This window comes from Heloderma suspectum, chromosome 4 (assembly GCF_057233095.1).
Source record: "Heloderma suspectum isolate Gila_16-S chromosome 4, 16-S_ref, whole genome shotgun sequence".
Lineage (NCBI taxonomy): Eukaryota > Metazoa > Chordata > Lepidosauria > Squamata > Helodermatidae > Heloderma > Heloderma suspectum.
Window position 1 is genome coordinate 26,270,432 of NC_139461.1, and position 20,763 is coordinate 26,291,194.

General features: G+C 44.3%; 1 protein-coding gene across 1 annotated transcript in view; it reads right to left on the minus strand.

Moving 5' to 3' along the window:
* Nucleotides 1-20,763, minus strand: part of COL14A1 (collagen type XIV alpha 1 chain) — a 208,779-nt gene that overhangs the window by 106,680 nt on the left and 81,336 nt on the right. The window contains exons 16-24 of the mRNA XM_084848878.1: nt 17,354-17,493; nt 14,455-14,587; nt 11,863-11,934; nt 11,481-11,623; nt 8,608-8,737; nt 8,363-8,485; nt 6,478-6,627; nt 3,155-3,271; nt 621-767 (exon numbers count right to left, since the gene is read on the minus strand). Of these exons, the coding sequence (XP_084705004.1) occupies nt 621-767; nt 3,155-3,271; nt 6,478-6,627; nt 8,363-8,485; nt 8,608-8,737; nt 11,481-11,623; nt 11,863-11,934; nt 14,455-14,587; nt 17,354-17,493 (1,155 nt within the window). The remainder of the gene's footprint in view (nt 1-620; nt 768-3,154; nt 3,272-6,477; nt 6,628-8,362; nt 8,486-8,607; nt 8,738-11,480; nt 11,624-11,862; nt 11,935-14,454; nt 14,588-17,353; nt 17,494-20,763) is intronic.

A 20,763-nucleotide genomic window follows, 5' to 3' on the forward strand; every position in this document is an offset into this window, starting at 1 on the left:
ATCCCCTTGACCACATAACTGCCAGGTCACAGAGGCATGCCTAGGATTTAATGCAGGGGGAACATGGCACACTGTGGCAAAAAACCGCCAGAGAGCCGCTTTCAGGGGAAAAAAGTCAGAGTAAAAGGAGTTTCAGACAATGCAGCTTTTCAAGAGGGAAGCAGCTGGTTGGCAGTGGATTGGTGACAACATCATCTGTCACAAATGACCTCAGACTGCTGTAACTTTGCAGCAAATTGCTCATGAAGACAGCCCCCAGGCAATGGCAGGAGGCCAGGCACCTAATAGTTATGCCAGGCCTAGTCAATCCAGAGGCTTCATCTGCCTGCCAGTTACAGAGGACAATGTTCCCTGTATCCTTCTGTTTTTGAAGAGGGCTCTGAGGCCTGGCCACACAAATTCCCAGGTAGCTGACTAGGCTAGGTCATGAGATTCCTTTATTCTAGTTGCAGACTCCCTGACACTATTATATCAGATGGGGGGGGTACATGTGGAAATTAAGAAATTAGATGAAAAGATGGAACCTCTGTCTAATTCTGAGAACCGCAACATGAATTTCAGATGGCATGATAGATAGACAGACAGACAGACAGACAGACAGACAAAAAGAATTCACTTACAGGTTGTCTCCATTATGCTAACACCAGATCCCTCTATTTCTTGAAGCTGTGAATAAATGGTGATTTTATATTCTGTACCGGGAATTAGTTCAAAGAAGCAATGTCTCGGAGTGCCTCCACCAAGTAGTACTTCTCCCTTTGTCCCATCTGAAATTAGAAAGGGAAATTTTAAAAGATCAGAACTTTATTGTCATTTTCTTAGAGATGTAAAACATAATAAAGTGGAGGACAGCGAGTAAAGGCACACTTTAAATTGTAAGCGCCTCCAAGAATTGTGTGTGCGTGTGTTTATGCTGTATTGTATGGTGTATATTACCATGTATAGTAAGGATAGCTCTTCATGCATCTGATGAAATCTTCAATCATCATTTGAATAGAAATGAATCTGGAAGTGGTGAAACTTAGGAACTGGATATTTTAGTACAAACATATATCCTTCAACTCAAACTCCTATAAAAGCCTCTAAAGATATGTAACTGTTTCAGTTTGCCTATACATTTCAGATTAACTTACAGTAATTGGGCTACACTAATAATTGCATTGGTTTTATACTGATTTAACATTCATGGCTTCCCTCAAAGAATCTTGAGAATCATAAACTGGTAAGTCTGCAGAGAATTATATTTGGGATTCTTGGCTCTATTCACACAGCTACAGTACCTAGTGTTGCCTGGATAGAAGGAATGAAAGCTATACCAATTTAAATCTGTAGGATAAATATGTGTATTGTAGCTTCTTGAGAAGAAAATTATACTACTAAGAAAACTGCTCAATCTGTACAAAAACTGTGCGATAAGGCTGGAAAATGGAAGACTTCTAATCTGAAAAGACACTATGTAATGGGAGCAGCTAGAGAGACAATAGAGCAACATATCAAGGGTGAGTGAATGCATAAAGAGAAGGATCTATCCCTGATCTACAATTAAATGTCTGTATGGAATCTACAAGTGTAGGAATTTCTCCTGCCATTGTTAACTCTGCTTTTGCAGGGTTGCCTTTAATGCGGAGACAGCCCTGCATATATACAGCTGCCAACGCATGGGTCAGTATCCAAAACTGCCAGTCCGCTTACAGAAAACTAGTCACACCAGCTTATGCTGTTGGCATACCCCTAGAGGTTGCTTACATTAGCGCCACATCAATATGTAAGTGGACCAGCAGTGTTGAATACTGTCCATCCACTTTATGCAGTCATTCAAATGGATGTGCCTAGATGGGGCGGGGGGGGGGGACGATGACGACGAGGGCTACCGCTGTGATCCTGTTCCTCCCTCCAAGCACATTCACTCATCCTGGATATGTCAGGAGAACAGGACTCACTTGCGCTGCTTCCTGGACATTCTGTCTATCACATTTTTGGTACCAACCTACAGCCTGAACAAGAGATGGTATGGTACAGAATTAGAAGTGACACAGCTGGCTCTGCTACACTCTTTTCGAGGATAAGGTACCACTTTTAAGTCAAAAGTTATCACTTAGTTGATTTAAAATTGCATGCAGTTCAAATGGGAGTGGGGATGATAGAGAAGAAATTGCGCAAACCATGTTGAACTAAACGGGAAATGCGCAAAAGCACATTATTGTGCTCCTGTGCTGCGCCCGTTTCAATACAGCTTGCAAAGGAGAACTCCCTAGTGGACTGGGCCCATTACTGGGAAATCTTTGGGGTTTGCCCATCATTCCATGCAAGATGGGTCACATCGTGAAAGGTAATCGTTCTTTTAGATTTTGACATATGGCGGCAGTGAATATTAATTAAGAACAAGGTAACGGAAAATCCCCTTCATGGATCACTGCCTTGTTGTGGCGAAGGGGCTTGCGTAACTCAATGAAGCCATAAGCTATGCCGTGCAGGGCCACCCAAGACGGACAGGTCATGGCGGAGAGTTCTGACAAAATGTGGTCCACTGAAGAAGGAAATGGCAACCCACTCCAGTATTCTTGCCAAGAAAACCCCATGGAACATATCACAAGGCTAAATCAAACCTAGACAGCATAGTAAGAAGCAGAGACATCACCTTGCTGATGACGTTCGTATAATCAAAGCTATGGATTTCCCAGTAGTAACATATGGCTGTGATAGCTGGACTATAAGGAAGGCTGAGCGCTTAAGAATTGATGCGTTCGAACTGTGGTGCTGGAGAAGACTCTTACGAGTCCCCTGGACTGCAAGGAGGTCAAATCAGTCCATCCTAAAGGAAATCAACCCTGACTGCTCATTGGAAGGACAGATACTGAAGCTGAAGCTCAAATATTTTGGCCACCTAATGCAAAGAGAAAACTCCCTGGAAAAGACCCTGATGCTGGGAAAGATGGAAGGCAAAAGGAGAAGGGGACGGCAGAGGATGAGATGGCTAGATAGCATCACCGATGCAATGAATATGAACTTGAGCACACTCCGGGAGAGAGCAGAGGACAGGAAGGCCTGGCGTGCTGTGGTCCATGAGGTCATGAAGAGTCGGACATGACTTAGCGACTGAACAACAACAACAATGGAAAATAGTTGATAGACATGGTATGATATACTGACTTACCAACCAGAGATTCAATCACTATCCTGTATGCAGTTGTATGCCTGTGCAGTTGCCACTGAACACATATACTTGTCATGCGGACTTGATAGGCTCCCAGATTTGTCACTCCCAGGTACACTGCAATGGAGTACGCAGGTGAAAACATTACTCACTTATCCTTCTAAGAAGAAAAAATGCTGTTAATGAAACATGTATACAAATAAAAATACAATGGCTAGGATCTGAAGAGCAGTGGGCACGGGGCATTTCTGGTGTGATATTTGACATCATCAGCGCTAACCATAGTTAATGCTTAACAGAGTTTGAAACCAAGGAACCTTGTTGGCATCAACCATGGTTGGTGCTGATGGCAGGACATATAATGCCGCACTATGATGCACCAATTTTGTTAGAGAGGGAAGGAGTGTGACAGCCTGTGACACTCTCTCAATGTCCTAGCTATGGGTGAGAGATCAGGAACATGACATCTGCACTGTGCCGCAGATATATTGGGTGTCATCTCCCCTGGTTCTGACGCTCTGCATTATCCTGAAGAGGACTCAGATTCAGACAGGTCACCGGTCACCCCACTGCATGGGAGCCCGCGGCACCCCCTCGTATACCATCCCAGCCTGAGGACATAGTTCTCCAATCATCTGATTCTAAGGATAAACCCTTTGCAGCTTCTCCTGTCCCTCAGCCATGCAGTAGCATGAGACTGCAGAAACAGACTCTGGCCCTTTAAAAACTGCAGTTGGCATCTAGCAGGGGTGGAGCCACTGAAAGATCAGGCTCTGCCAGGCTTCTTTGCTGGGACAACAGCTCCTTATGGGAGACAATTCCAGCTAGCACTTCCTGCAGTGTGCTATCCAAGGTCCTGCCTTGGTTAGCATGACCCAGAACAGTCAGTGAGTGACAATGTGCAGTCCACTTCCTCTGAGCCTCATGCCTAGCCAGGACATAAGGAAGGGGGAAGAGAGACAGGATGTACAAGCCCCTTGAGATACCTGTACCCTGCAGATTTTCATGACATCTAAAACAGAACTCCTGTATATTTCCCCATGGCAAGATGCATGAGCTGTAACAATTCAGCCTGTCTGTATGCTAAGATATGATTTGGAGGCTTTTCTCCAGGTGAAGATAGGGATGGCGGAGAATTCCGCCACGAACCCAAATGAAGTCTGTGGATCCTCCGTGGAGAATTCCATCACGGATCCAAAGAATCTGGCCTCCGGAATCCACAGTGGAACAGCTCACTTACCTCCGCCTCCCAAGGATTTCTGGCGGAATGGCACGCTGGCTCCCTATCGCTGGGAGGAATACAGTCGCAAATGGCGTAGTGGATGCCACTTGCGGCCGTAAAGCACTGTTTTTACCTAAATGGAGCCATAAACAGTTGAAATTAGGTTAAACTGAGGGCTTTATGGCCACAAGTGGCATCCAATACACCATTTGCATCTGTGTTTTTTCCCGCGACACGGTAATGGCAGCCGCCATTACCATATCGCCAGTGATACGGAGCCGGTGTGTGGCTCCGTGGAATCCTCCCAATGTGGAGCCGCTCTGGAGGATTCCAGGGGGGAGGAACAGATGGCCTCCCCCCAGGGCAGATTCTCCCATGGACTGGAAGGTAGGGAATCCACCAATCCCTAGGTGAAGGCACTTGGTTGGCCTTGAGACTCACTGGTAAATGTCAGAAACGTGTGTTTCTTGAGGCTTCTTAGGACATTTGCAAGCAGGTCGTGGTTTTTTGGTATTTCCCAATGAATTCTACCATTCAAAGGATTATCAATAAACATCTACATTCACTGGGGGGGGGGAGGGATCTTCACAACAACAGAATAAGAAGTGCATTGGAGTATTATCTGGATTTTCATGGCATCGGCTTTGGTCCATCAGGGACACACAAAGCAGGAAAAGTCGAATGTACCGTACCTTTAAAATCTGGTTTTCATAGGTCACACAGCGCTTGAAAAGAACATTCTTCCAGGTGGGGTGGGGCAGTAGAACTGAACGTCACTGAACTGGCAGAGACTGCTCAACCAATGAGAGCGGCTTGTTTCTTGCACCTGTCTAGGCTCTCCCCTGCTACTATATTATTATATGGAGAGTAACTAATTCACAATTCTGAAAGCTAGAAACAGTAACGTTTTCCATGAAGAAGCCAAAATCCCTGATTCTCGAGTGCAGCATCTGAAGGCTCCCCCGGGAGCATTCCCCCACACACACAATTTTACCCCATTCCAGCAATCTGCCATGGAGTTATTGCTCCCATCCCCTTTCTGCCAATATGTGCAGTTTCCCATGAAGAAACCAAAATCCCCCGTTCTCGAGTGCAGCATCTGAAGGCTTCCCCTGAGAGCATCCCACCCCCTAAATTTCACCACATTCCAGCAAACTGTGGCAGAGTTCTAGCTTGCATCCCCCCTTTTTCCCTGCTCGCATTGACAGGCTTCTGTGTTCCTGAGACAACACTAGATTGCTAGATCAATAAAGCCCTTATTCGCATCAGAGAAGTGAAGTAAGGCAACATCAGAGAAGAGACTTCATACAACATTGAAGAAGCTATGTAATGCACACATCACAGAAGTGCGTATCACTGGGGCTAATTACTTCCACTGAAAAGGAAGTGCAGGGTGATTCTGAAGGCTTGAAAGAGCACTCAAGGCTTTGATGTGTTGGAAAGGCAGGCGGGTTACTTTAGTTACCTAGGTTACCGAGGGCATGGGTAGGTGAAAGACACATGCCTAGGAACGCCCCCATTATACTGCATTTAAAGCGGAGGGATGGGCACATGGCCGCTGAACTGCAGGGGAGCCAAATTAAAGAAAAACAACAGACTAAAAGTATTCTGCAAAAATGCAGCTTCCCCACAGGTAAACTTTGGGGTTTCTGTGAAGTGGCCACAACATCATGTGTCCCTAATGACTTTAAGCCACAGCAGCATCGGAGAAAACCTCCCATGTAGATGGGCCCAAGGTTTCAGAAACCTAGAATGATGCATGCTTCACAAGTGATATTAAGATTTGAATTTATCCACATTTCTTTATGGATCAAAAACAGCTGTGTTGATTGGGACATGCATTTGATTTTAAAACTGTTCTCTTCTACTTTCTGTACCAAATGAACACACATTGGAGTCTGACAAGCATTCTTTATGTCTCTTGTGAAAGCGTCCAAGTTCCTACTTCATGTTAACAGCAGGGAAAAGTATTTCCTTTAGAAAGAGCAGAAAAGGGAAATGATTCCATTTGAGATTCTGTTCACTGTATATGATAAGGTTACCAGTGAAATATGGTCCATGGAGATTAGAAGTTGGATAACAAGGATTTGAGGATTCTTACATGTTTTGGCTACACCCGTTAAGGCATCGCTGAATCCCGTTGAGTATGAAGCAAATACTTTAACACTGTATTCAGTTCCACTAAACAAATTCAGAATAAGGATAGTGTTGATATCATCTCCCACAAAGGTCTCAAGTGCTGGCCCAGGGACTGAAAGAAATGAGAGAGGAATACAACTGACTTAGGCAAATGTATTCCTTTAGGTCAAACTACATTTAACTTAAAGGCACTGTGAAATTTCATTCCTGGTTTCGGATCACCAAAATTGATACCTACTTTTAAAAGGAGCTGCTTTGTTATTTGCAAATTGATACAGTCTTTGTTCATTTGCTGAATTTGCAGTCTGCCCTGCTTTGAGAGCTTGGGACAGGTAACATTTACATGAAAAACATTTTAAGTATGACTACAAGAAATTAATGTTTAATGGGTTTTAACACAGCCTTGCAAACAAGTCCATAAGCATTACTACCCCAGATACATTTTTAGTAAATCACCTGCTCATACCTAGGAGTGAACAATATGATAAGTATAGTTCCATGATTTTTCACAGACTTTTTTTTTTTATTATTTACACAACGTAGTCTCTGAGGCCACAGTCTGAAGGGGAGAGACTTCTCAACTCTTTCCCCTTTGTCCATTTTCCCACGAAAAATTGTCCTCACCCCAGCTGCTTTTATTCCCATTGTGGAGAACATACAGGTACCTGTATGTTTTCCCTCACGTAGGTAAAAGCAGCTGAGAGGGCAATTTTGGCTGGGAAAAGAAGCCCTGTTCCATGGCAGACTCCCCCTTCAAATTGCTGTTTTAGCAGCTGCATGTAATAAAACAAAAGATGTTTGTAAAACCAGTAACTGAATAATATATCCACTCTATGGATGCAATCCTAAGCACCCACACAAGGGAGTAAGTTGCATTAAACTCAGTGAGTTACTTCTGAATAAACATGCTTAGGATTGCACTGTGTGCAATGTAAGCCGTGTTGCACAATGACCAACTTCCTTTCAGTCTACAAACAATTTCCGTGCCAGTTGTTTAAAGAAAATTCTAATTTGTCCTGGGTGTTATCGTGCTTCCATTTGGGATGGAGGAGGACACAGAATGCCTCAGCCTGAGCGTGTTTGGGGAGGGGTCCAGCACATGGGCAGGCCGAAGACATCTGCAGCTCGACCCAGCAGGCCTCACTTATCAGTCAGCCTCTGCATAAAAGACAACCCTCAAACCCAGTTCAGGTTCTGGAAGCAACTGTTGATGCTCATCCATAGCAGAAAACGTTCCTGCCAGCTCCTGTACCCAGCTCTGATTATTCTCAAACCCAGAATGACTCTGACTATTCTTCAGCACATCCATATATCTGGATTTATTTTTCATGGCTTTAGACTGATACTTTTGGCTTCTTGACCTTGGACTATTTAATGACTAACACTAGCAGCTGCTTATTGCTCAACTCGAGTAATTTAGGACAATGGGTAAGTAAGGCCTAAAAAGCCACTTGCCTAAGGCTAGTTCTTTCACAAACAGTAGATGAGATGGTAAACCTGTGTTTGGATTACAGGTGGGACTCACATGACTGAATGCTTCTCTCATATAAAAAAGTCCAACAGCCCTGCATATAGAAAACTAGCATGTCAGGGGAAAGACTTCTAGCCCAACCTTCTCCCTGACATGTTAGTTTTCTACAGCCAGGAATCTTTTTTTCGCAGTGTATCATTCCATCCCATGAGACCCCACCTGCAGTTTGGAGCAGAACAGGTTTACCGCTTCATCTACTGTTTGTGAGAACTATGCCTAGACAGATGGTATTTACATGGCTGATTTAACAGGCATTTAATATATTCCTTGCACAAAATATAAATAAACTTCATAGGCAACTGCTTTAGATACTCACTGTTCACAGGTTTATATACAATCCTGTACCCCATTGTGGGTGATGGAGGAGAATCCCAGCTAATCCGCAATCTGTTGTACCACTCATCAGAGACTCTCAGGTTCTGTGGAGCAAACAGGGGCACTAAAAAAGAAAATATAGTATAGATTTAGTTCTTCTCAGTAGGTCCTGGAAAAATAGCTTGGTTAAAAAGAGACATTTGCTTATATTTGGGCCTCCATGGAAAGGTAAAACTTCGTACTCACAGGTTTTTCCTGGAACTGACAAACTGACACCCTCCCCATCAGAATAGACAGGGGTGACCATAACTTTATATTCAGTGTCTGAGAGCAATGGCTGAAGAAGTAAATTGTTTTGCTTTGCAGGGACCATTACCTGGACAGGGAAAACATAAAAAAAAACCACCCAAACAAACTGAGGATTAGTTTCTGCATGTCACATTTGTGCCACTTACATCTCAATCTATAGGACATCTTTTTTCTCTACACTTGGTTGTGGCAAAAGAAAACAAAATGTGTGTGCATCTGCGTATACTGTTGTGTTTGAAAATGTTGTGTGTGTGTACTTTGTCACGTGCACATTTGTTTGGCACCTGCTGTGCATCATGACTTCTGAATTTAAATTAAACACACGGAAGATTTTCATGCATGAAGGTGTACACTTTTTTCTTATGTGTGTGTTCAGCAACATTAGAAAAACATCACATATGAAGTAGCTCTTGGGACATTGCTACACCACAAATTTATATTGGGACAGTTTAATGTCCCCTAAAGAACCCTGGGGACTGTAGTTTGGAAAGGGTGCTGAGAATTCTCTGTTAGACATACCTATCCCCATCACAGTATGACAGCGCCCAGGATTCCCTGTAGAGAGGGAAGGACTACTGCACCAGCTAAGTTTGGAGTATAGATACATCCCTAGTGTTCTGGTCCTCCTATATTGTTTCATTTTGTCCCCACACAAGTAACTTGAGCCGTGCATATTGTGTAATTCACACAGGCTCCCTCTTGCCAGCATAAATGGCCTGCTCTTTCCACCCAGAGACAGCGGACTGGTGCTTTAAAAATGATGGATATGTTTTAAAAAATGGTTTTTAACATATCCACAGATGTGTTGGATCCCCCCAACCCTTAATTGCTTGATACAAATATGCTAGAGGGGCAGGATTGTGCAAATTCAAGGGAAAGTTAAACAGTTGAAAACAGGAATCTGTGGGAATGGGCAGAATGTTCACAATCAGGTTTAGAGGGGAAAAAAAGAAGGGGGAAAAAGAATAGGCCAAAAACCTTTGCCAATCCTAAGGAATAGGATTAAGACACTGCAGTCAAAACAGACATTTTAGGTTTGGGGTGTTGGAAACTTTACAATAAGAGTTTTCGAACTACATTCCACAAGAAAGCTGGGGTTCCTTGGTACACAGATGAAAAGATCTGTAAAGGCATGTAAGCTTCCCTAACGGAAAGCTTGTCCACCAAGACTGATCTTTCCTGCAGTCCACAGCCATAGGGGAGTGCTGAGAGCATTCTTGGGCCTATTCTCTGTTTATATGGGGGCGGTGGTGAGGCTGAGCACACATGGCCAGCATCCTGTGTAAACATGGCCCAGAATCCTCTGCCACAAACAAGGGGTTGCATGGCTCACACTCGGAGGTCTACTGGCATTGAAGACGATATGAAATGTCTTTGCTGAAGGTAGAACTTAAAGGGGGAAAAAAACCCACAGCTTTGAAAGATGACAAGAATGCTAAGCAGTATCATATGCGACTATCAAAAAAAAGCAAGCAAGCAAGCTCCAGCCATCAGGGTTTTATGGAAAAGCTTTCCAATTAATGTGATGAATGCAAATGCTTGGCAGCATGTAGTCTAGCCACAGCAAAAGCCACAGCTGCTCGGCGTATCTTACCAATTAGCAGAGATTGGCCATATCATACATCTGGAGCACAGCAGCACAAGCTAAATTCAAATGCTGAGTGCACATTGGCCTGAAGCCACATAAGATGGAAACAAATCAAAATGTCACCTTTGCAAATGTTACAGGTATCTATGCCCATCATCACCTTCAAACAATGCATTTCTCCTATTTAAAAAGGCCACACAGGAGAGCTTGTATAGCAGCCTTCCCCAACCTGGCGCCTTCCAGATGTGTTGGACTACAATTCCCATAATTCCCAGCCAGCATGTAGTGCAACACACCTGGAGGGCCCCAGGTTGGGGAGGCTTCTGTATGCTTAGATGGTAAACCTAGGTCTTGGCTATACCACTTCATATGGACTGTAAGGGTTCACATTATTAAATATTGGTCATTATTAGCAACTATACAAGATGCCACCACGTACAACATGCTTTGAAAATATTTTTTTCTAGCCCAGGAGGTATCCACATCACTCACCATTTTGATCTGAAAAACAGCATTAAAAAACAACACTTGCTACCAAACTTCATAAAAGCTATGACACTGAAGTGAAAAGGCCAATAGCTTACAGGAAGAAATGGTCAGTCTCCCCTTTTGAAATTTTTATTGATAAAGACTACTAAGAAATACAAAGACAGTTAAAACGCTGCAAGAAGCAACATGAAATAGCATTCTCTTGAAGAAGAGGTGAAAAAGACTGGGAACGCCATCAGACTACATAATGCTAGCAAACAAAGCTGACCAGTCAAGTTACGCTGATGCTAAAAGCAGGAGTGAAAAACTCGCATTATACAGTTTTCTGTTTTTATAAATGCACTAAGGCCACATTTTCGAACCTGGCTTCCTTTGGAACTACCTTCCCTGTGAATGTTAAAATCCTGTTCTTGCAAAGGTCCCTACCCTGGAATCATACAGGATGGCCTCTGACAACCAATTTTCTTATCATGCAGTGACTTTTTATGATACCATAATGTCACATGTAGTTTGGCCCTGAATCCCTCCCTCTGCAAAATGCTGTGTACACAGATGGCACTGTATATATGTATAAACAAACAACAGAAGCGAAATTATGCATGTGTTATTTAGCTTGTGGATGACCAACAGCATTTTTCCATTGTAGGGGGAGTCCTTTGCCTGTCTGTTATGAAATTATCTTTAAGAGCCCAAGCTAAGCCATAGAAAAAACTCACACCAGCTGTGTTCTTACCACTTCCTCATCACGATCACCACTGGCAGCGAGGTATGTCACTCTGAACTGACGAACGTTGTAGTCTGTAATGTCCCATTTTACCCTCAAGCTTGAGGTAGTTTCCTCATCTATAACCAGATTTCTTATTCCTGTTCGAAAGACTGAAATAATATTAAACATTTTAAATTGCCTAAAATATTTCAAGCCTCACATTTTGAACATCAGTTTGAAACATGAAGCATACTAGTATGCATTGTTTTAACCAAAAACTTCTAAAAAGCACACACCGGGCATTAAAGCTCAATCATCCTGAGAATATAAAAAGAATAATATTTGTAAACAATATTATTGAGCAAATCTCTTTTTTCTGCATTTGTAATTGTTTTATATATTTTAGTACCTGCTATTGTAGGTTGGGATGTTGTGGTAGCAGTGGTGGTTAATGTGGTCGATTCAGTGGTTAACATTTCAACTGGAAAAAAACACCCCACAATATGAATAATTTCATACAACATTTCATTTTAGCAACAGCTTTTATATGCCTCTTGCGTACGTTCAGTTACTGGCCATGGAAATACAGGGTGTCAGGTTTAAGTAATTTCAACAGACTTGCAGGTACATATGCACTTTAAGTAGAAAGGGGCTTAGAGTATGATGTTATAGTACAACACCATACCAGCCTTCCCCAGCCTGGCACCCTCCATATGTGTTTAGAGTACAATGTCCATCATCCTCAGCCAGCATGGCCAAGCTGGCGGGGGATTATGGGAGTTGCAGGATTATGGGAAAGGCTGACAAAGTACAACAAAGCCATGTTCCCAATCTAGAATGACTGAATACTGCAGGAATTTGAGATTGAACAGTGGATAACGTGGAGCACAGGAAGATTAAACATAAATAAGGTCTTGCTAGTGGTTCAGGTGGGCTATGAGGTCCCTTGCTGACTTTAAAACAGGAGCAAGCAAGAAGAAGGGCAGGGCTGGGGATGATAGGATTTGTACTGTAACACATCTGCAGGGCACTATGGTGGTTAAGGGTATACTATACTATACTATACTGTACTACTTATTGCCATTTATGGATAAGCATAAATTATATACACATGCAAGCAAGAGAACTCCAATGTTGTTTTTTTAAAAAAAATAAACACAGCTTTGGGAGGGGGCAATTTATAGCAGAGAAGCACTGGGAACAAGTGGTGCATAAGAATTTTTCTACATGAGGCTGTTAATTGCCATATCTACTTTTGGTTTCATCACAGAATTGAGATCCGAGCTCTACACAAAGCACTTTTCCTTTCCTGCTTTTCCGCTACATAACCTCTAAGTGGAGCTGTGCTATAGTGGAATAGTGCAAATACACCAGTAGAAATAGCACTTCCAGAAATAATACCGTATTTTCTCTGTTCTAAAAATAAACCAGGAAAGTGTTCTGAAAAAACAGAAGCAAAACTGAGGATTCACATCGTTTAAAGAACCCGTACAACGGTGAGTAAGGTATCACAAGTGCATAATATATGATTCATGTAGAAAAGCTTTAAGTCTTGACCCACCTGCGATTTCTCTAGTCCAACCCCTGCCCCTACACCACTATTTTTTTTCCTGCAGGGTTAAAAATGCATATTTGTGACAAACATATATTTTGAAGCCTGGGAGGATGGAGCTGAACAACGTTGAAGACTGGCACCCCCATGCCACACACTCACAGCTTCTCCATCTACAATTCTCTCTCCCAGATCTGTGTCAAGGCTCTCTGACACACATTTGTTCATTACATGTAGTTGATCCCCCAAGTTGTTTGAACGACCTCTGCAAAACGTTACTCCCTTATTTCTAGCCAAGCATGGACATAAGGACAGAATTAGACCTTTGGCAGTACACACTAGCCTGGCAACACTGGTTGCCTTCAAACCACTGTAAAGTGGCAGGTGATGAACATGATTTGTAGTGGGAGATGCAGTGCACAAGAGAGAACATAATCCTTCCCTCACCTGCTATTTTTCCCATGCAACCACTCCACCCCTACCACTTTTCCCAGCAACATGGTAAGCACACAAATGGGAATCCCAGCTCGGCCAAAAGAAGCTGGGGGAGGGAGTTGCAGAGAATGGCTACAGTAAGCCTGAAGTTTGGCACCCCTCAATTCTGGGGCAGCTTATTAGAATTGGGGGAGCTGGGGTGGCAGCAGTACATGAGTTCAGAAGCTGTAGCTTGGGCAAAATGTGGCAGCCAGATTAGTAAGTGGGACCTAAAGGTCTGAGCATATAACACCAATTCTGGCCCACTTGCATTGAAGGAAGCTATCCAAGGTGCTGAAGCCATTTGGGTGATAGGGCTCAGCACTTTGAATAGCTCATCTAGAGTTCTGACTGGTTCTGACTGAAACCCAGAGCAGATTCACTGCTCCACTGAAATAGGAGCCACCAGCCTCCACTGACATCAGGAGAGGCCCTCCATCAGGCACTGCAGTCCTGTGACATGTAAGGCTTTATAGGTTAAAACCAACACCTTGAATTGTGCTCACAAATATACAGGCAGCCATACAATACAGATTAGCTTGAAGGGCCATCTGTTACCATTGTCTCAAAATAAAATATGCTCGATGCAGAACACCCGGGCTGGAAGATACAGGAGACATGAACTGACATAGAACGGGAGATGACATTAACAGGAAGAGCTTCAATCCCAGATACTTTGGTCCGTGAAGTGGAATGGACGATGGATGGAGTCATTATTAGATCAATACTGCTATTTAGTGGGAGGAAAGGGATGATTTGTGTCCCGGCTTACCAGCGCTCAGCCTGGCCACTGTTTTGAATGTCAAGGCTTACCCTGGAACATACAAAGCTGCAACAGATGACTGCACCCTTGAGCAGGTGTGAAGGGCATTTCATTCACCACCAAGTAACTATAAGGAGTGGCTATGTCATCTCTTTTTCTAGAAATTATGCATTGGAGTAGGGGGAGGCGGATTGTAATATTTCCTGTCTTACGTGTGGTCCCAAGAACAGCAACAACATCACTTTCACTTTCATCATCAAAGATGGCCACCAAGGACACCTCATACTCTGTAGCAGGTAGCAAGCCTTCAATCTCGTGAGTGTCCAGCTCTCCACTTAAAACGATCTTAAACAGATGGAACAATAGATACAAAGACAGGTTATCCATCCTGACTGCTCAGTTAGATGAACCTCAAATAAAAACGTAGAGAGAATTACAGTACTTACAATAAAGCGCATCTCATGAGATCTGCCAAAGTATTCACATCATTTGCCCACCCCAAAGACATTGATAAACATTTTCAATTCTCTGAGCCCTTACTAAATAAATAAACAAATAAATAAATAAATAAATAAAGCAATTGAATGTCAGAGGGCAAATGTTCAATAAATAGTGAATGATTTGCTTCCTCTACATAATTAATTCTGTGCACTTGCAAAACTTCCTGTATTTAATTTCTCTCTCTTTCTTTCTTAAACAGACCGAACAATAGGTATAAAGACAGGTTATCCATCTTGGCTTTCTTCTGTAACCACAGGGGTGGTGGGGATGGGTGTGGAAAACTAGAAGGAGGTATGCTTATTCAAAGAGTTTGGATTGTTTTAAAAGGGGGTTGGACAAATTCCTGGAGGAAAAGGCTATCAATGGCTACTAGTCTTGATGGCTATGTGCTATCTTCAGTAACAGAGGAAGTGAGCCTATGTACACCAGTTGCTGGGGAACATGGGTGGGAGGGTGCTGTTGTGCTCATGCCCTGCTTGTGGGTCCCTGGTCGATAGCTGGTTGGCCACTGTGTGAACAGAATGCTAAACTAGATGGATGCTTGGTCTGATCCAGCAGGGCTCTTCTTATGTTCTTAAAGAGTCTATCTCCCTTCCACAGTGGACATGCCCAAACTCTTAGGTACACCAAACATTCTTTGGATTGTTCCTTGTAGCACATTGCCCAGAGTTCTCCCAGAACAAGTTTGAAAATCATTCCAACAAGTGGGACCTGCAACAAAATGTTGCAGTGTGCAGCACAGTTGCTCTGGGTTCCAGCCAGTAGGGATGTTGGAGAATTCTTCCATGGACTCCAGCGAGGCCGGATTCTTTAGAAGCCAGCCCCCCGGAGTCCATGGCGGAACGGACTACCCCACCACCACCCCCAAAATCCCCCCCAGAACAGACCTACCTGGCGGCAGCTCCAGCAGCAGCAGCTCTGGGTCATCTTCCAGCCGCTGCCGGGCTGCAGCTGCAAATGGCAGCTGCTACGCCATTTGTGCCCCTGCTCTTTGCCGTAATAGGCTATGTAAGTATCTATGTAGCCTATCACGGCAAAAGACAGGGACGCAAATGGCGTAGCAGCCTCCATTTGCGTCCCTGCCTTTTGCCGTGATAGGCTACATAGATATTTACGTAGCCTATCACGGCTTGGCAGGGACGCAAATGGCGGCTGGCGTAGCGGCCGCCATTTGCGGCCACAGCCCGGCAGCGGCCAGAAGTCTGGCTGCGGCCGGCCCCGGCTGGCGGCTCCACGGCCTTGCCACGGAGCAGAGCCAGCCAAGGAGGATTCCGGGGGGGAGGGACGGATCGCCTCCCCGCCCCCGTGGACTGCCGGCCGGAATGGGGTAACACACCCCTACCAGCCAGCCAATCATGCCCTCTTCTAGGATACTTTCTCCATTCCCTGCCTCCTACCACTTAGTCAGCACTGTGTATTTGTTTTCTTAATAATTCTTCATTCGTTTTTAGTTTCATATCACAAAAGGACAATATATCAAGAAATCAACTGTGTCTGCTAGTCTGTGTCTTTGTACTGATTAAACACGAATAAACATTCTCAAATCCTGAACACAGTTGCATGAATTTCCATTTCTTTTTCTTACAGTCCTTTTTTCCTACCAACCCGCCCTCCACGTGCCCTCCAATAACCCCCACCACCTGAGTGATCCCACCTCAGGACCAACTCAGGAAAAACGAAAAACAAAACCAACAGACAAAATAATATTCAAAGGAAAGCAAAAGGGGAACATAACTTAATAAGAGTGATTAAATCAAACAGTTTCACATGTGACTGACAAAATCAGGAGGCCTCTGTCCTCTTTCATCAGGTGTTTAAACAACATTAATTCATGGGAGGCCAAAGATGCTTCAATCCTGGGTGGGTGTTTCGCTTTCCACGCCTGGTGCACCAATCTTTCAGCCACTAGAGTTGCCCTTAACAACCAGCCCATTAGTGGTGTGTCACTCTTCCATATTGATGGCCTGTATGGCCTACTACGTCAAAAGCTAATTGAAGAGTGAGTTTGATCCTTTCAGTCACATTCCCTCAGAACGGTTCCAGCACTAAACAACTCTACAGCATGTGCATTCAAGTCCCTTTCCCTATTTGACATCCCCAACAAAGGGGAGAATCACTTAAATTCTTCTGGTACAGTCGTTCAGGTGTCTAGTAGGCTCTTAGAATTGTTTTGTTGGATTAATCTTGATAATGAGCATGTTCAGTCCCCATCACGCTCTTTTTATTCCCCCCCCCCCAACACACACACACACCTTAGTTTTTTTCATGAAATATCTGTGGTACTTCTGAAAACTTTTATTTATTTTTATTGAATGCCTCATAGGTGTTTCTCTAGGTGCTTTTCTTGAGGAAATTCTCTAGGTTCCCCTGACACCTCCCTCTTGTACATGGATGGTGCCATTTGGCAATAGAAGGATCCACACTCAGAGAATAAGGGTCCAATCCTATGCATGTTTAGACAAAAAAAGTCCTACAATTCCCAGCATTCCCCAGCCAGCATGACTGGATGCTGGGAGTCGTAGGACTTTTTTCTGTCTAAACACGCATAGGACTGCATCTTCAGTTACATATTAGTATATAAGATATTGTATGAGAGACAAGAGCATTCACCTCTTCAGCTTCTTCCCCACCCAGTGGAACCCATGCTAGTCGATAAAGGGCTACGTCAGAAGATGGCGGTTTCCAGCTGACTCTAAAACTATCTGTAGATACTTCATGTATTTCCAAATACTGAGGTGATGGAACTTTTCCTGAAAGACAGTATCACACAGAGAGGAAAGATAAGAATTCCAGGTGTCTCTCACAATGACCTCCGAAGTCCCTTCCAACTCTACAGTTCTATGATACATTAGCACAAATGTCGTTGTGAGCTCTACGATATTAAAATTTTCACTTTTGCGGTGGTGACATGAGCAGCCCCAGGGGGTGATATTGGAGCAATAGATCAGGGGTGCAGAACCTCAGGCTTGAGGGCCAAATCCAGCCCTCCTGGGGTCCAAATCCAGCGCTCCAAAGTTCCTCAGATAGCCATGCCCCCTTCCTCTGGCCCACCCCTTTCTCCCAGCCAATCATTTGGTGGTTTCCCAGCTTCTGTGCATTTTTCCCATTCTGAAAGGTTGAAATGACACTCCTAAGGCTTGGTTACTGGCAGGAAGAGTTTTAAGCCAAAACGTGCTGATGTTTTTGGCATTTTTGCCCCTGCTCCATTTGCCTTTGACCCTGCCTACTACTGGAATGCAGCCCAGAAGAGCTTCTCTGAAATGGAATTCAGCCTCGGGCTGAAAGAAGTTCAAAACCCGGCAGTAGATAAACCATCCTTCTCCAAGCTGGACCCCTCCAGATATGAGAGATGATGGGAATTGTAGCCCAATGCATCTGAAGGGCACCAGATTAGGGAAGGCTGAGAAAAAAATTGATTTTACTACACCAGCATCAGCCAATATTGCCAATGAAGTATAGTGGTAGCTTAGAAGCCATTACACAGGATATGAATGTGCAGAGAAAAGTCATAGTAGTGTAGCAGCCATATCGGGTTTTTACCCGATATGACGGGTAAAAACGACATTACGACACATAAATGGTGCCGTGACTCGGATGTGGCAGGCTCTGAGACAGAGAGGTGGTAGTTGCCTGCTCTTAATCGCCACACCGAGAGGGAGAGCTCAGCGCATGCTTCCCTTTCTTGGCACCACCAACCTTTTTGTCGGGTAAATGGGAGAAAGCCTGCACCGGGATCGCCCAAACGGCAGCGAGCAGCAAGAGAACCTTGGGAAGCAGAGGAAGGAACTTGAGCCCTGCCTGTATTGCAGCTGCAATTGAGTTGAAACCCACATTGGAAGCCTTCAGGAGAAAGGAAAGTATATGGGAAAAAGAGGGCCCCGCCTTTAGGGAGAAATGCCAATGGGCAGAAAAAAAGAGGGCCCCGCCTTATGAAGGTCAGTGTTAGTATACGTATACGAAAAGAACCTACTCCTTGCGGGTAGAAGGGGGGCCTGATCACACCCCTGAGCAGGTGCCGGTACCCAGCACGCCAGTACTCAGTAGGAAGCTGAGGAAGCTGGGGAAGCCGCTTTCTGCTCTGGTGAAAAGTGGGAAAAGTGGGTGGCAGGGACATATGGATGCAGTGGAGAGATTGATGATAGTGTGAGTGGCTACTGCGGTTTCTGAAGCATACCGTTGACCGTCCGGGTGCCCAGGCCAGTAGCAAAGTGCGTGGTGTATAAAATCCTCTTGTGTCGGCCAGTGAGACCCCTTACTCACTGACCAATTCCCATTCCCTAATTGTGTCTGTCTTCAATTTAGGAGGGAGGCTATGGGTGGGGGGGGAAGCAAATCTTGCACCCCCTTGGGATGTATGCTAGCAAATTTTAAGAAAGGTTTTAGTAGAGATTATGGGGACCCCCCCATGAATCCTCAACGGTTGCAGACTTTGTATGAAATAGAGTGGCCGTCTTTTGGTGTAGGATGGCCTACTAAAGGCTCTTTAGAGCCCAGCAAAATCAGCCGTGTATATGCCATTGTGGTTGGGAGACCTGGGCACCCCGACCAATTTCCCTACATAAACTCGTGGGATTCCATAGTCCGCGCTTCTCCTCCATGGCTAAAGAAATGCCTAGAATCCCAGGCAAAAGTTTTGGTGCTCAGAAAAGAAAAATTGGCCAAGAAATTACAACCAGTGTTAGAAGCCCCATGTGAAGATCTGGCAGAGCTAACGGCGTTTCCACCTGCTTATGCCCCGCTTCCACCACGGGCCCATGTTACTGTAAGACCGCCCCGTCGAGATCCAGATCCGGTGGCTCCTGAGCCCCTGCCATCCCCCTGGAAGAGGCATTGCCCCTTGCTTTGACTTAGAACTGTCGCCATCAGTTTCAAGCCCCACCGGCAGTAATTCGCCGATTTCAGCTACGGTCCTCAACTCCCAGATATTGTCTGCCGAGACTTTCATCTCTACGGGATCGGGAGGTTCCCCTCTTACACCTCAATCAGCATTAATAAAAGAAACTGAAGAATTGAAGTGTGGGGCAGAAGATTTAATAAAATCGGCGGTGACCCTTAAAAAGATGTGTTCTCACAAAAAAAAAGAGGAGGCGAGCTCGTCTACTGCTCATCAGTCATCGTCTACTGCTCAAGACTTGCACCCCCTTAAGATGTACGTCCAAAAAAAAAAGTGTTTTCCATTCATTGTTTTCTGCACTTTAACACAATGAATGGAAAACACTTTTTTTTTTTTAATGTAAAAAGTTTGAAACATGATCTGCAATACAGGCAGATCAGCAAGAAAAAGAAAGTAAAAGAAAGAGAGAAAAATTTATCTTCCCATACTAATAAATAAAAGTGTTATCAAGCACTTTGCTGGGAAGTGAAGTTGTTTACAGAAAGCTGTGCCTGAGAACCAAACACTTCTAGCCTATGCTGAAAATGCTTGCTAGTGTTGTGTTGCCTCATGGGTAACATGTATGGTATAAAACCCATTTAGCCCAATAGCTCGTGGTTCAGAGAAGCTGTCTGATCCAACCATTAGGTATGCCTGTGTGCTGTAAGTTACCCAATAAAGTCTCCTTGTAAGTAACCCCCCCCCTCGCTGAAATCCCAACACACAAGCGGGGCTACAGCACCTCACCCAGTATCAAACCCTGCTGTTAAAAGCCATGAGAGCAAGTATAAAAAAGTCAGTTAATATGACTAAAGTGTCTGAAGTGCTGCAAGGTGCCACCGAAGCTCCCAGAGCGTACTTAGAGCATCTTTTAAATGCCTATCGCCAGTATACCCTCGACCCAGAGGTCCAAGAAGACGTGGGCGAGGAAAAGAAGACCCGGCAGAGGCAAAAGACTCTTAAGAAAGAACCAGTGTGCCCAGTGTGGACAAGATAGACATTGGTGGCATGAATGCCCAAATAAAATGAATCAAATACACAAAAGAGAAAACCAAAGGAGCCAGAACAGGCGAAAGAGAAGACAGCTTGTGAGGAGCCGTGACATTGACTTCATGATTAACACTGGGGTGGCATCAAGAGCAAGCAA